General features: G+C 39.9%; 1 protein-coding gene across 1 annotated transcript in view; it reads left to right on the top strand.

The window, feature by feature from the left end:
• cpxm2 (carboxypeptidase X, M14 family member 2) overlaps window positions 1-16,677 on the top strand; it is a 97,705-nt gene that overhangs the window by 40,734 nt on the left and 40,294 nt on the right. Inside the window, exons 5-7 of the mRNA XM_003218602.4 lie at window positions 4,527-4,611; window positions 5,748-5,898; window positions 11,489-11,577. Coding sequence (XP_003218650.3) covers window positions 4,527-4,611; window positions 5,748-5,898; window positions 11,489-11,577 — 325 coding nt within the window. The remainder of the gene's footprint in view (window positions 1-4,526; window positions 4,612-5,747; window positions 5,899-11,488; window positions 11,578-16,677) is intronic.

The following is a 16,677-nucleotide window of genomic DNA, read 5'->3' as shown; positions in this document are numbered from 1 at the left end:
ATCCAGAGAGCACATAGACTCAAAAAACAATGGATCTGGGCCAAACTTGGCGCACAGAACTCCCATGTCCAACAGAAAATACTGGAAGAGTTTGGTGAGCACTGATCTTGAGTTTTGGAGTTGTAGTTCACATATATCCAGAGAGCACATAGACTCAAAAAACAATGGATCTGGACCAAACTTGGCACACAGAACTCCCATGTCCAACAGAAAATACTGGAAGAGTTTGGTGAGCATTGACCTTGAGTTTTGGAGTTGTAGCTCACATATATCCAGAGAGCACATAGACTCAAAAAACAATGGATCTGGACCAAACTTGGCACACAGACCCAACATGGCCAACTGTGAATACTGGTGGGATTTGGGGATGATTGACCCACAATTTTGGGAGTTGTAGTTCACCCACATCCTTATGCATTTTCCAAAAGGGAAGACTGACTTTTTCTAATAAACAGCATTACAAATTACCTAAGGTGCTTCTGCTGCTCTTCCTCCTCCTGATGCTGTTGGGCCACGCTCAGTCCCACATTGTGTAGGTAACTTTTTCGCCTGCCTTAAAGAGACTTGCTGGTGCAAGCCTCCCTCCAGCCTTGTGTGCTCTCCCACACATGCGCACCATGCTGTAATGCACCAAGAATGCCTGCTCTCCCCTCCCTGCTTGTAGTCTTAGAAACAGCCCTCCCTTTAGCTGAGAGGCCGGCCAATCACAGCAGGAGGAGGGCTTTGGGTGGGGGGATTTGTCGTCTGTTTCCAAAAAGGAAGAGAAGGACAGGCGGAAGGATTTTCAGCCTTCTCTGCCAAAGGGGTTCCTAAGACCATCAGAAGTATGTGTTATTGGTGACCCCTCTGACACTCCTCTCATGACCCCCCAGAGGTCCTGACCCCCTGGTTGAGAAACACTGTTCTAGCAGATGTTTCTCAAGGCTTAGGTAACTCATTATTCTGCAGGAAAGTGAATAGTAACACATATTATTTCCACCATTGAAGTCCAGCTCCATATAAGGCAAGTTTTTGTGCGCCTGCTTGAGGAACAATTAGGTAGTGAATTACACAGGGTGGTTTCCCAACTAATTCAACAGAACAATATTTACAAAAAGTGCAACACCATTAATAAACATGAATGCTAGCAAAAACATTGGAATAAAGAAATGAAACTCACTAGAAGGTGTGTGAATAGAAAGAGAAAGAGAGTTAGACAGCTAAGCTGGACAACAGTCTACAAGCACAAGAGTTAAGTGAAGGAAGATTCGGGGCAGCAGGTGCCTAAGGGAAAGTCAGATGGAGAAGACAAAAGATCTAAGGGAAAGATGAACAGAGAAATTATAGAGATAACAAGAAGAACAGTCCATAAAAAGATAGACTCAGGAGGAAGGAAAATCACACAAGAGATGAAGGAACAAGAGGAGCTTTGTGCTTGACAGTGAGGGAGTGAAAAAGTGTTGGAATTCCACTAGAAAGGGCAGTCAGACCAGCAACACAGTGATTTGAACTGACTGGTCTGTTGAAAATGAATGTATTATTGCAGAAACACTATGTATTTTTTACTGTTATTTTACCAGAGCTTGGAAGAATGACCTGTTTGGATTACAGAGCTCCACTGATTGATATTCCTAATTTATGATATTAATTTTAATATTTATAGGCAGTGCAGGTGTTTATTGCAATTGTATAGAGTTTGAAAAAGCCCCTTTTTGGTTTACTGTATAACTCTGAAACCCTGCAGCCAACATTGTGTAATTGTAAAAAAAAAACTTTTCCAAATTGCAGTAATCACATTGCAGTAAGAACTACTTGCCATTCTGATTCTGGGAAGTTTTGTCCACAAAAGGAACTTTGCCAAACTCTAGAATATGATTTTTTATAATAAATAACAAAATAAGATTTAATTCACACCAGAAATTCTATGTTAAAACAAGTTCTTGTGTTTTGCATACCAAGGCTGAATTTGAGCATCACCAATGATGGAGTGGGGCATTAGCCTTTGGCCATTTTAGCCTTTTCTCTTCCCTTCTGTAACCATTTCCATCCCATTCTACATAGTACAAGGGAATGAAATTTGCCAGCTTTAACACGGTTTAAAAGGTCAATAAGATAGATTAATAATGAATTAAAAGATCTTCTAAAATGGCCAGTAGAGAGTTAAAAGGCCTAACTAAACAAGAAAGTTTGCCTACTGGTGAAAAGACAACTAATTTCAGCCATCTTCTTAATGTCCACAGCTTCTGAGAAATCTCTCTTTCCTTTGTTCTCACCAAATATGCCAAAATAGCAGTCAGACTGGATAAAAGCTTCCATGCAAGGATCTTAAAAACCTACTGTTGGGAGATGTGGTCTATGAGACAGATTGGACTCAAGCTCTATTGTGCTTTATAAGTCACAACTAAGTAGTACTTTGTATTGTGCCCATGTTCATGTAGATCAAGTGTTTACACACTGAATTTGGTTCAAAAGAAAATTTGGGGAGCAGATGTTGGTGGGCTGATGCTCTCCAATGTCTCCTGAGATGGTAATGCAACCCACTCCCCTTTACCAGTTGCCTCTGCTGAAGACCAACCAAGTCAATATGATTTACGTAAATGATAATCCAACAATCAGACTACTGGGTTGTTGTATGTCTTTCGGGCTGTGTGGCCATGTTCCAGAAGTATTCTCTCCTGACGTTTCGCCCACATCTATGGCAGGCATCCTCAGAGGCTGTGAGGTATGGAAAAACTAAGCAAGGATTGTTTATATATATCTGTGGAAAGTCCAGAGTGAGGGAAGAACTCTTGTCAGTTGGAAGCCAGCTTAAATGTTCCAGTTAATCACCCTAATTTGCATTGAATGGCTACATCTACTAGTTACTTTCTGCCTGGGGGCATTCTTTGTTAACTGCCCCTAGTTCCCATGTCTCAGAGTGTTGCTTCTAATTTACTGTTCTGATTTATGAGTTTTTTAATACTGGTAGTCAGATTTTGTTCATTTTCATGGTTTCCTCCTTTCTGTTGAAATTGTCCACATGTTTGTGAATTTCAATGGCTTCTCTGTGTAGTCTGACATGATAGAGTGGTCAAGCATTTCTGTGTTCTCAAATAATATACTGTGTCCAGGTTGGTTCATCAAGTGCTCTGCTATGGCTGATTTCTCTGGTTGAATTAGTCTGCAGAGCCTTTCATGTTCTTTGACTCGTGTTTGTGTGTTGCGTTTGGTGGTCCCTATGTATACTTTTCCACAGCTACATGGTATCCGGTGGACTCCTGCAGAGGAGAGAGGATCCCTCTTGTCTTTCGCTGACCGTAGCATTTGTTGGATTTTCTTTGTAGGTCTGTAGATAGTTTGTAGGTTGTGCTTCATCAGTTTGCCTATGCGGTCAGTGGTTCCCTTAATGTATGGTAAGAACACCTTTCCTCTGGGTGGATCTTTGTCTTGACTCTCATGGCTTGTTCTTGGCCTTGCAGCTCTTCTGATGTCTGTAGTGGAGTATCCATTGGCCTGTAGAGCCCAGTTTAGGTGGTTTAGTTCACCTTGGATGAGGTGAGGTTCGCAGATTCTTTGTGCACGGTCTGTCAGGGCTTTGATTGTGCTTCTTTTTTTGACTTGGGTGATGGTTGGAGTTTTTATGAAGGTATCTATCTGTGTGTGTAGGTTTTCTGTAAACTGTGTGGTCCAATTGTTGATTGGGTTTGCGGATGACCATCAGAACATCTAGAAATGGCAGTTTTCCTTGCTTTTCTTTTTCCATGGTGAATTGGATGTTTGGGTGGATGCTGTTAAGGTGGTCCAGGAACTTGCTGAGTTCTTCCTCTCCATGGCTCCAAATTGTGAAGGTGTCATCTACGTATCTGAACCAAACAGTTGGCTTTTTTGGTGCTGTTTCTAGGGCTTGTTTTTCAAAGTGTTCGATATAGAAATTTGCTACTACTGGGCTGAGCAGGCTCCCCATGGCCACTCCATCTTTCTGTTCATAGAATCCATTGCCCTACTGAAAGTAGCTAGTGGTGAGGCAATGGTGAAACAGGGCTGTGATGTCTTCTGGGAAGTTTTGTTTGATTAGTGTGAGGGTGTTAGCTACCGGAACCTTGGTAAATAGGGACACCACATCGAAGCTGATCAGGATGTCCTTGGTGCTTAGCTTGAGGTTGCTGATCTTTTCTATGAAGTTGCTGATCTTTTCTATGAAATCAGACTACTGTATTTCATGGAAACTAGCAATTGGATTCAGCATAATGTATAAAAGTCTATTTTCTGTGCAGAGATTAGAGTGTCTCATTACAAACAGCTTTCCCCAAATAAATTGATTTCAGGAAAGGGTTGTCTTCTGTTTCCTGTTCTCTTTGGCTAAGCTTCAGTGGAAGAATTTCCTCAAGGAATCTGTCTAATATTTGTTATTTTATTTTTTTCAGGTATTTTCTGCTAAATCTAATTTTTTAATAATGTTTTCCTAGCATTGCATTTCAGGTCCCCCCACCCCCAACTGAATTGTGTGAGTTGGTGTATGTGTGTGTGTGTGTGCTCAGTTTAAAAAGCTCTTTTTTCCTTTTTTCTAGGAGTGATTGGGTAACATCTTATAAAGTTATGGTGAGCAATGACAGCCATGCATGGGTGACAGTCAAAAACATTTCTGGAGACATGGTTAGTATCAGAAAATATAATATTTTCAAAACCATAGCCATCTAGTTATAGCTTAATAAATGGACCTGCTGCCTTAAAACAAGGTCTTAATGAGAAGTCCCTAGACAACTAAAATGTGCATGAAATACTACTTGTAGTCTGGTGACACATTACTTCCATACAAGTCCTATCTTTTTTTAAAAAAACTCCCTCAATCTTACCTCATTCGTCCTGGATTCGTCCTCTTCTAAGGTTTTGCAAGAAGCACACCTTTCCTGTCCCAAAAAACGGTCACCATAACCTTCCTTGCAAGCATTTGCAAAACAGAAGAGCAATCCAGGACAGTGTGGGGAAAATTTGAGCGCATGCAGCTGCGCAGCTGCGGGTAGGGACGCCCGCCTGGTTGAGGATGCAAGCCAAGCGGCAAAGTTTGGTGGGGAATGACTTTCCAAACTCTTTTAGCGCTATGAGAAGTGCCTAGATTTCAATGGGGACTACGTTGAGAAGTGATATTTGGTCTGGCTTTCAACTGCATATGGTAAATGTTTTCTCCTATACTTTGTTCATTTTTAATACCAAAACGTAATCTACTTTCTGGATAGCCCTCGTATATGGGGCTGCATGAAAAACTTTTGCTTCAAAAAGGTCTTTGCATCTGAAAAGGTTTGAGAACCCCTGGTTTAGAGGGGTCAGTTGTGTGTAACATATATGGCAGTATTCTCCTAACTCTTCTACGCTCTCAAATTATGCGGCTGAAAGTACAGACTATAATCTTGTCAGAACAACTTTAAATTCAGCCTGTTCAACTTTTTTGACATTCCATGAAGAGATTGAAATGCATCGAAATGCATTGAAATACAAAGGAATAACTGAGGCCCACTGATAAGACTAGCTTCCCTTTAAATTCCCAAGCTTTGCTATACTGCCTTGAAAGAATCAGAAAGCAAGTGAAGTTCTCCTTCCTGTTCTCATCCTTTTACTCCTTTGTGCCTCAAAGGAGACAATTATGCTGCATTGAGGCAAAACAAAATATGAACCTCATTTTTCATGTGTTCCTGCTTTCTTTTTCCAGTTGTCAAGGTTGCGATCAAATCTCATCTTTGGACTTGTTTCAGGTGTTGTTATTAATGCTGCCCACTACTTGTGTGTTGAATTAGATTTTCGAAGGCAATAGTGAAAAGGAAATCCCAGTCCTCAATGAGCTGCCCGTTCCTCTTGTTGCACGTTACATTCGGATAAACCCTCGAACATGGTATGAAGAAGGAAGCATATGTATGAGAATGGAAATCCTTGGTTGTCCTCTCCCAGGTAAAATAATAATAATTATAAATCTATATTTATAACCCACTTTTCTCCCACAAAGGAACCCAAAGCAGCTTCCAACATATTAAGCATTCTTTAAAATAGCAGCAATCAAACACATATATAAAACATATAAAACAGGCAATAAACATAAATAAGCATTTTTAAAACAACATACATTAATGTGGTATTTTGTCAGGTTATATTGCACTTTGCTCCAGTCGATAAAAAATAGCCTTCCTGACACTTCAGTCTAGGTGTCTTCGCTGAAAGCTTGCCTAAACAGAAAGCTTTTCAGCTGCTTTTTGAAAGAAGAAAGAGAGGGTATTTCAAAGGCTTGGGCCGGCCACTAAGAAGGCCCCAACCACATTTGTGATGGTGGCAGATGTGAGAGTAGGGCCTCTCCTGATGATCTTGGTGATTGATCAGGTTGGGTATGAGGAGATGCCGTTGGATAAGTAAGTTGGACCTGAACCGTTTAGGGCTTTAAAAGTCAAAACCAACTCTTTGAATCAGGGTTGGAAACAAATAGGCAGCCAGTGAAGGTGCTGTAGCACTCCCTAGGTCCAGCACCTGTGAGTAGCTTGGCTGCAGCTTTTTGAACTACTTGAAATTTCCGGTCACTCTTCAAGGGCAGTCCTATGTAGGGCCATTACAGTAGTCTAGGTTGGATGTAACCAAGGCATAGACTACCATGGTCAAGTCTGGTTTCTCAAGGTATTGTTGCAGCTAGTGCACAAGTTTTAATTGTGCAAAGGCCCTCCTGGCCACCGCCAAAACCTGGGCCTCCAGATTTAGCAATGAGTGAAGGAGGACCCCTTGTGATTTCAGGGGGAGTGTTATCCCATCCAACACAGATTGCTACCCTATACCCTGATCTGCCCTATGACTGACCAGGAGGACTTCTGTCTTGTCTGGATTCAATTTCAATTTTTTTGTCCTCTTCCAGTCCATTACAGCGGACAGGCACTGGTCCAGGATCTGGGCTGCTTCCTTGGCTTTTGGTGGAAATGAATAATAGTTGAGTGTCATCTGCATACAGGTGGCACCAAACTCCAAACCTCTGGATGATCTCTCCCAGTGGCTTCATGTAGATGTTCAACAACACAGGGGAGAGTACAGAGCCCCGTAGGAACCCACAGGCTATGGGGTCAAGCACCACCTTCTGGGTGCGTCCTTCCAGAAGGGACCAGAACCACTGTAAAACAGTGCCACTGAGTCCCATCCCAGCCAGGCAACCCAAAAGGATATCATGATCGATGGTATTGACTGAGAGGTCCAGGAGAACAACAGGGATACATTCCCCCTATCTAGTTCTCTGCATAGACCAAGACAACCAAAACTGTCTCAGTCCTGTAGCTGGGTCTAAAACGAAACTGGAATGGATCTAGATAATCCATTTCCTCCAGGAATCCCTGGAGTTGTGAGGTCACTACATACTCCAGGACTTTGCCCAGGAAGGGGAGGTTAGCAACTGGGTGGTAATTATCCATTATGGACAGGTCCAATGATAATTTATTTAATAATGGTCTTACTACATCCATGTTCAGGCTGGATGGAAACTTGCCTTTTACCTGTCTTGCTCTAATGTAGGTGAAAGAACCAAAGGAAGGCTCCTAGACTGATGCCAATAAATTATCAGCACCACAGTATCTGGTTGCAAAGATTATGAACTAATCCAACCGCTGATCACTTCTTGAACTGCTCTATTGAATTATAGATTTTATATAAGTGTTGACTTATGAATCAGCATTGGATTCAATTAATATACACTCAAATGTTACTAGAAATTGAATGTTGGCCTCTGTACCTCTTTTGTTTCAGAGATTCCCTGAAGTTTCCCATAATTCAAATTGAATGGTTCTTCTGTGTTACTTTGTTGAAGGTTAATAAGGCATCTTTCCTAAATAGTCCCTGGAAGCTTATCTGAATATAAATAATTTGTGAACTCCTGAACAGATCATTTTGTTAGCTAAAATTAATTTAGCATTTGGGTTTGTGGGGGACCTTCATCCACTTCAAGAGATAACAGAAAAGGGAAAGTAAATAGAAGAAGGAGATAAAGAATGTGGGGAGATAAGTAAACATGTATGCACATGTGCATTCTCTCTCATTCTTTACCTTTCCTTTCCAGTTTGCAGAATACTGCTGTGCAGATGGATACAAAATGACACATAGGGATTAGTTGTTGCCTGAAAGGGATAAATGTACTTTTTTCTAGTTCTTTTGCAAATCAAACACAAAGGGAAAATGTGTGTGTGTTTACATGTGTGTATCTTGAGTCAGGGAGAGAAGAAAATGCCTTTAAGCACAGACAGTGTTTATTTATTTATGACTTGTCACAGAATGGTCATTGCAAGGCAGGATCACATTTTTTTAAACAGAAAGATGATCATTATTTGCTTGCAGATGCTTAATGGTTCATCTTCTAGATTAGATTCAAGTCCCTTTGCAGCCATAGACTCCTTTGGGCAACACTGTCTTAAAACTGTTTTTGTTGTTTGAAATGACTAGCATCATTTTCCTTTGCCTGCTGCATAGTCCCTTTGATGTAAATGAAAGTTGCTTTGAATTACTGGTATTACGAGTGAAATGGAAGCATTGAAATGGGAGTTGCATCAAATTATTGGCATTTCTGGTCCATTAGCTATTTCTCAGGATTTTCGCCCACATCTATGTCAGGCATTCTTTCTTTGTCCCACGTTTAATGTTGTTAATTGCCATCAAGTCGAGTTTTATTTTTGATAACCCTATGATTATAAAGGTCACCCTTTAACAGGTCTTACAAACTCAGGGGCATGGCTTCTTTCATTGAATCAGTAGCTACCCAGTTTAATTCTTGACATGTGTTTATTATGTGTTGTCAAAAGCTTTCATGGCCAGAATCATAGGGTTGTTGTGTGTTTTCCGGGCTGTATGGCCATGTTCCTGAAGCATTCTCTCTTAACATTTGGCCCACATCTATGGCAGGCATCCTCAGAGGTTGTGAGATATATACCTCACAACCTCTGAGGATGCCTGCCATAGATGTGGGCCAAACGTCAGGAAATAATGCTTCTGGAACATGGCCATACAGCCCGGAAAACACATAACAACCCTGTTTATTACGTCGTTAATATATCTAGCAATGGACATTCTTTGAAAAAATTGTTGTTATCTCCTTCCAATTCTGATTTATAGCAACTATATCAAATAATTTATTTTACAAGATTTGTTGGGTTTGCCATCACTTTCTTCCAAAGCTGAGAGAATGTGACTTGCCAAAGGCCACGCAGTGGGTATTTGAAACCTGGTCTTCCAGAGTCCTGATTCAACACTCAAATCAACTACACAACACTCTCCTTCTGTAATTTGTAATCTGAGTAGATTACAAAGAGCTAAAAGAATACTAGAGTGCAATGCAATGCTGTGTAGAAAAATTTCATGTCGAACAAGAGGATGCATGAAAACAGCCACAAAATCTAAAATCTAAGAAGCCTTGGAGGAATGCCTGAGGACATTTTGATTGCATGCATTCTATTGAAAAATGCTCTGAAGATTTTGCTTGTCACTTGAACGAGCAGCAACTGGCATAAAGAACTTGCAGATGTTACCTGCCCTCCTGCTGATTCAGCATGCTAAACTTTCCTAAGGGTATATTGTTTTCAGTAATGCATAAGAAGGAGGAGAAAAAGTAATCTCCAGAGCTTTATATGTTTAACACAAGGATGCATCATTTATCTCAAATAGTATTCCTAGCAATTTGCTATTTAGATTAGTCCTCTCTGTGGAGTGGAGGTCATATTTAGGCAGGATTGTTGTATGTTTTCCGGGCTGTATGGCCATGTTCCAGACATGTTCCAGACATGAGGAGAGAATACTTCTGGAACATGGCCATACAGCCCAGAAAACATACAACAACTCTGTGATCCCTGCCATGAAAGCCTTCAACAACACATATTTAGGCAGTTTCCAAATTACAAATGACTCATAGTTAAGAATGGGGATGAGACAATGGGGAGTGGGAGAAATCTAATAATAATAACACTTTATTTATATTCCACCCTTCTCCCCATGGGAACTCAGAGCAGATTACAGCTTATAGACAGACACAGGCAATATTCAGTGCCTTGTTAGATTGAAATACAATGAGACACTCAAATACACAAACAAAGGCAAAGATTTCTTTCATTTCTGGCTCTGGAGGTGGTGCTCATCTCTGGTTTTGGGATAGGTGCTCTTTTCTCCATTTCCAAGCTGAGGAGCCTGTGTTGTCCATAGACACCTCCTTGTTGTGTGGCCGGCATGACTGCTGGGAGCATCTTTTTGTATTTTCCTGCCAAAGCAGTATATATTTATCTACTCACATTTGCATGTTTTTGAACTGCTAGGTTGGCAGGAGCTAGGGCTAACAGTGGGAGCTCACTCCATCCTGCGGATTCAATCTGTCAACCTTCATGTAAGCAGTTCGACAACACAAGGGTTTAACCCATTGCGCCATGCCTTATCCACCCCTCAGAAGGGAAATTCACTCCTGGAAAAGTTATCATGGGAAAAAGATGCCTCCAGTGAAGCATTCTCACAAATCCTTGTTTCTACAAGAAGCCATTTTTTTTCAAAATTTAATTATCACGGACAGAAATTGAGGTGAAATCTGAACAGGAAAAAAAACCCCCAAAACCCATAAGGGCACTCTGCATTCATCCCACTATTGTGGCCATTTTTGTATGTTTCATGCCACTCACAGACTCACAGATGACTGTACAAGAGTGAACTTTATCCGCATCCTGAGGGCACATGAGGAGATGAATTTGTGCTCTTGGCACACCTTCTGCCAACAAAAAGCATATGATAGAACACTGTTCCACTTTGGTGCAATTTATAAGTTTCATGGCCATCTTCACCATGTTATGACAACTCTTACACTAAACTGCAAGGTCAGCCGCCTTGCCAGACAGACCAGTTACATGTCACTCTCAGCCATGCAATTACTACTGCTCCCACCCTCACCATTTCCAATGAAAATATAACAGTATGGAATCTTTTTGAAAACACCTTGTATAAATAATACACAAATAATACATATACATAAATCCATAGTTGTAACATGTATGTATTCAGGCCTACCAAAATATAGCAGAAGTGTCCTTCTGAGTTCCCCTAATTGATGGCAATTAACAACAACCTGGGACAAAGAAAGATAGGATTAGGAGTTATAAAAGTGGAATTGGAAGAAATAGAAAACTCCAACTGGGCAGACCAATAAGCAGTAACCATAGCAGTGCAATAATTGAGAACCTTAAGATGACAGACTAATGGATCTATCCTGGACTTCGATATGGAACTTGCATGATTTTAACTGTTGTTTTAATTAATTTATGTTTAATGTTTGGTGTTAATTGTAATTCTTATTTTTGGAATTGTATGTTGGGCATCAAATTGCTGCCAATTGTGAGGCCGCCCAGAGTCCCCCTCGAGGTGAGAAAGGCGGGATACAAGTATGGGAAATAAATAAAGATGAAATCAGCTTTGTACCCTAAAGGTTTTTAAATTTTTATTCCACCATTGTGTAGTTTTTCTATACCCTCATGAAAAATGTATTTTATTTTTACTACAGACCCAAATAATTATTATCACAGAAGAAATGAAATGACAACGACAGACAACCTTGATTTTAAACATCACAACTACAAAGAAATGAGGCAGGTAGGACACAAAGAGCAGAATTTTGGGTGAGAACTTGTATGAAAGGAGAATTATGTATGTGTACTGACTTTTATAAGAAAGGATGGTGAAAACTGCAGAAATGTTCACCTATGGTTTTTCAACTGCCATAGGTGAACCTTCAGAAGATAATTAAAAGAAATTCTCTTGTATTAATAATATAACATTTAGATTCCCCCTCTTGACATTAACTTCTGCCAAATCTTTTATCCCACTGAAATCCCAATTTCATAAATGAACCCTTCTGATTCAACCATACTGATACAGAAATTTCAACCTGTAGTGCTCAAAAATTTGGAGTTGATGCCCTTTTAGCTATGTTGGTGATAATGAATTTGTCTTTCCGTTGCTTTAAAAGAAAGGTTCCTTTGGTTCAACAGTTTTTCATGCTGGCAATATGTATACCTATTGAATTTGGTTAATACAGATAAGTGAGAATTATGCTGAACTGAGTCAAATTTCCCTGAAACTTCAGTCTCCATCAAGCAGATTTTGGATTAAAGCACCTTACTTGTTCTTTCCCAAGAGGGCTTAAAGAATTTCATCTTTGTGAATTCAATGCAAACTGATCCAGTCTGCAGCCCTGATGTGTAAATTAAAAGCTAGCCATCCGGCTAATTTCACACTTTCTAAATGTTATAATTCCCAAAAATGTGCTTCGATAGTCATATTTTGAGAGAAAATTTTAGAATATCTCTGTAACCACAGAACCAATATCTGTGATTTTACTCATCTGTGCCTGGGGTGGAAATAGTCTCTCTGGGCACTTTCTAGGTCAGGGGTTCTCAACTCATGGGTCCCCAGCTGTTATGACCTTCAACTCCTAAAAATTCTAACAGCTGGTAGACTGGCTAAAATTTCTGGGATTTGTAGGCCAAAACACACGGGGACCCACAGGTTGAGAACCACTGTTCTAGGTTCTCCAAGTGATTCCATAGTATGCTTCCCCTTGAAAGTGCCACAGACTTGTGTTGGAGAACTTAGCAAATTCCTGGAGAGAACTTTATTAGGATTTTTAGGTCCTCCAATGCAATGTTATAGTATGCTTGGACTGGAAGAGACGTGGAAGAGAGTGGGCTGGGCTTAGCACAGCAGGCTAAATCACTGTGCTGCAGAAAAATCCTGCCGATCAAAAGTTCGGCAGTTTGATCCCGGGTCGGGGTGAACACCCGCCATTATCCCCAGATCACCTGCCCACCTAGCAGGTCGAAAGCAGAAATGCAAGTACACAAATATTTATCTATTTATTTATTTAAAACATTTATATTCCACTCTTCTCATCCCGAAGGGGACTCAGGGCAGAGCACAACAAATATACGGCAAACACTTCATGCTGGAACATAAAATAATTATAAATAGGTACCACTTTTAGCGGGAAGGTAATAAAAGTGCCCTTAAGGACATCAATCAGAGGAAAGCTTCTTGGCCTGGAAGATGGAGCAACAGCAACCCCCTCAAGATGCCGGAAAACAGTCTTTACCTTTGTTTGTGTTGTCTGTCTTCGTTAATTGTATAATTGGCATTGAAAGTTTGCTGTATGTGTGTTCTGTAAGCAATCTGAGTCTCCTTCGGGGTGAGAAGGGTGGGGTGTAAATACTGCAAATAAATAATTTACTGCCATTCAGTCATATCCACACAGAATCACGATCTGGTCAGAAGCATTAACCCCTTCCCTCCCAGAAACAGTGTGTGTGTGTGTGTGTGTGTGTGTGTTACTGTATATTTCTCTCCCTTTCTCTATATGTATATTTATACAGTGTTCCCTCACTTATCGCTGTGTTTAAGTTCCAGGACCACACGCAATACGTGAAAATCCCGAAGTAGGGACACTATATTTATTTTAATATTTATACATTATTTTAGTAGTTATACACTATTTTAGTCTTTATCAACCAATCGTGTGTTGATAAATTGCTTCCTTCTCCTCCCATTGCCACTTGGGCTCCTTTCTCTCCTTTTGGCTTCTCCTTCCTCCCTTCCTTAGGCTGTAACTTGTAATTTTTTATGATTTATAATAGTCTTTTAAAGTTTATTGAAAAACCACGAAACAGTGAATCCACGAAAAGTGAACCGCGAAGTAGTGAGGGAACACTGTATATGGAGAGAGCAAGAGAGAGTGAGAGCAAATGCCCATAAACTGTTTAAATGTTCAGTTTTTTTTAAAAAAAACAGTGTTTGTGAGTTGGGAAGCAAAATATTCATAGGTAAATATAAATGCAAAAATAATCGGAAACGGAAACAAAAAGATTTTCCATATCTTTTCTCTGCTTGCAGGACACTATAATAACAAGCTGCGACAATGAAGTATGGTGTAAAGTGGGTTACTGTATGGAATATATTAGGTGTCCCTCAGAAAACTTTCTGTCTTAAATTTCTGTAGCCATAATTTTATACTGTAAATAGGAGCAATATTTCATTCTGAGATGACAGGTAGTAAGACTAGAAACAGACGGTTTGTGCCACACAAATGGCCAAGATTTACATGAGCATTAATCCTTGCTGGTCTAAGTTTAGAACCAACAGCTATAATTATATTCCTTTAGCTTCAATCTCACAGCAGGAAAAATGTCTAGATTTATATCACTCTAGGTGTAGGTGTAGAATGTGCTAAAGATATTTCTTCCCTATCTTATCCTTCAAATATATAAAGATAATACCTTTGGACATGAAGTATGTGAATCACTTTGAGTGTGCTGAATCTTCAGCGTGCTTATACTGAGTGAGTCATCATTCATTTTTTATTGAGCAATTGTGTACTGAGTCACACAGTGTGCTCACAAGAGATTTCATGGCCTATATTTCCAGCAGACAGATTAGATGAGTAGAAACTCAATTGGCATAATTAGTGTCAAGAACAATAAAGTTAAATGAATTTAGGTCCTAATTGTGCAAAGACAAGTTGATCAGGTTTGGACTATATCTGGGGGAAACAAACTGCTTAAAGCAGGACAAAATTATTTCCTCTGATCTTGTATAAGGATGAAAAAGAGACGTGATAAAACGATGGCAGTAGCTGTAACTGATCAGTGGAGAGCTCAATCCTTCATCATGGTCTCTAATATCATCTGCTTCTCCAATCACTGCGTGATTGGAGAGCATTATTGTAATGGTGCCATTGAGCAGTGTTTAGTTGTTCATTTTCAATGATAAGCCCAAATGTGATTCAACAAGTCTAAGAAATGTCTGTATTGGGATTGGATGAATTGTTAGCTTTTTCTGCCCATACTCATACATGCACACATGCACATTAAAAGGCTAATATATATACCTCAAATTATTTTATATTAAGTCTTTAAAATGATTACCCAAATCCTATATCAGTTGCTTAATTAAGGAGAGGTAAATTCAAAAATATGCAAATGTGAGTAGATCAATAGGTACCACTCCAGCAGGAGGGTAACAGTGCTCCATGCAGTCATGCCGGCCACATGACCTTGGAGGTGTCTATGGACAATGCTGGCTTTTTGGCTTAGAAATGGAGATTAACACCAACCCCCAGAGTCAATATGACTAAACTTAACATCAGGGGAAAACCTTTACTTTTACCTTATTATGATGAGGTAGTATGAATCTATAGCTGTAATACTAAATACTGGCCCAATATTTCTTGGGCTGACATTATTTTTCTTCTCTCTGCTGATATAATTCCTCTATTTTTTTCTGCAATATTGCTTCCTCTTCCTCCTTATTTAAATGTGTCTGTGAGACCATCCAAATAAAGATCAAATAACCACATGTAAAAGACACAGTGATTTCTTCCTTCCCAGTCCTGGCATGTCTCTATATTTCATTCCCCAAACAGGCAAGTTTTATTCAAACAGTCTTTTGAATACTCAGAAATGAGGCAGTGCTGCCTAGTACCTAGCTCCATTTCTAGCATGGTCTCCATCACATAAGGTTCCCTGTAGCATTTTCATATTTATTACAAAACCCTGAAGTCCGAAGCACATAATGCTGTATGTGTATTGGAAGTCATGTCATCTGGGATCCACATTTGGCACTGCAATTGACATGCACATACTGACTTGTGAATGGCTGTTACTGATAACCCAAATTTTGAAATGCAGATCATTGGGTCAGGTAACCATACAGTTGCACTAGAGTAAATGGATTCCATCTACACTACATTATGTGGAGTTTACACTGACCACATAATGCCATTTGAAATGGCATTATATGTCTGCTTAGATGTGGCATTAGAAATGCCTAAAGAGACCATAAGAATGAAATCTGCAGAAATTAAATCCACAAATGTGGAAGGCTAAATGGAGATGATTATTTTAAAAAGTCTCTGAATAATTTCAGGTTCTAGCCTTTGGAACAATCACACCTAAAAAGAAGATTCAAAATAGTTTCAGCTTTCTACCATCACTGAAGAAACTGGAAAAGTAGCACAGTACAACATTTTATTGTAGGGCTATCTTCTCAGAAGGATGATGGACTAAATTACTAAAGAATCAGATGGGCAGCAAATCTGAGTGTAGCAGCAGCGATGTAGATGATAATAATTTACCATAGAGTCTCACTTATCCAACATAAACGGGCCTGCAGAATGTTGGATAAGTGTAAATGTTGGATTATAAGGAGGGATTAAGGAAAATCCTATTAAACATCAAATTATGTTATGATTTTACAAATTAAGCATCAAAAATCATGTTTTACAACAAATTGACAGAAAAAGCAGTTCAATACATAGTAACATTATGTAGTAATTACTGTATTTACAAATTTAGCTCTAAAACATCGCAATGTATTGAAAACATTGACTATTAAAAAATCAGAGGGAGCTGATCTAATCTCACCAGGGAGGAGGTTCCATTTTTTTTCCATGTCAGGAGCAACTGGAGTTGCTTCTGGAGTGAGAGAATTGGCCGTCTGCAAGGACATTGCCCAGGGGACACCCGGATGTTTTGATGTTTTACCATCCTTGTGGGAGGCTTGTCTCATGTCCCCGCATGGAGCTGGAGCTGGAGCTGATAGAGGGAGCTCATCCGCGCTCTCCCTGGGTGGGATTCGAACCTGGCAGCCTTCAGGTCAGCAACCCAACCTTCAAATCACATGGCTTTTATCCCCTAGGCCACC

Source organism: Anolis carolinensis, chromosome 3 (assembly GCF_035594765.1).
Source record: "Anolis carolinensis isolate JA03-04 chromosome 3, rAnoCar3.1.pri, whole genome shotgun sequence".
Classification (NCBI taxonomy): Eukaryota; Metazoa; Chordata; class Lepidosauria; order Squamata; family Dactyloidae; genus Anolis; species Anolis carolinensis.
The sequence above is the reverse complement of the archived record's forward strand: the minus strand, read 5'-3'. Positions and strand labels throughout refer to the sequence as shown.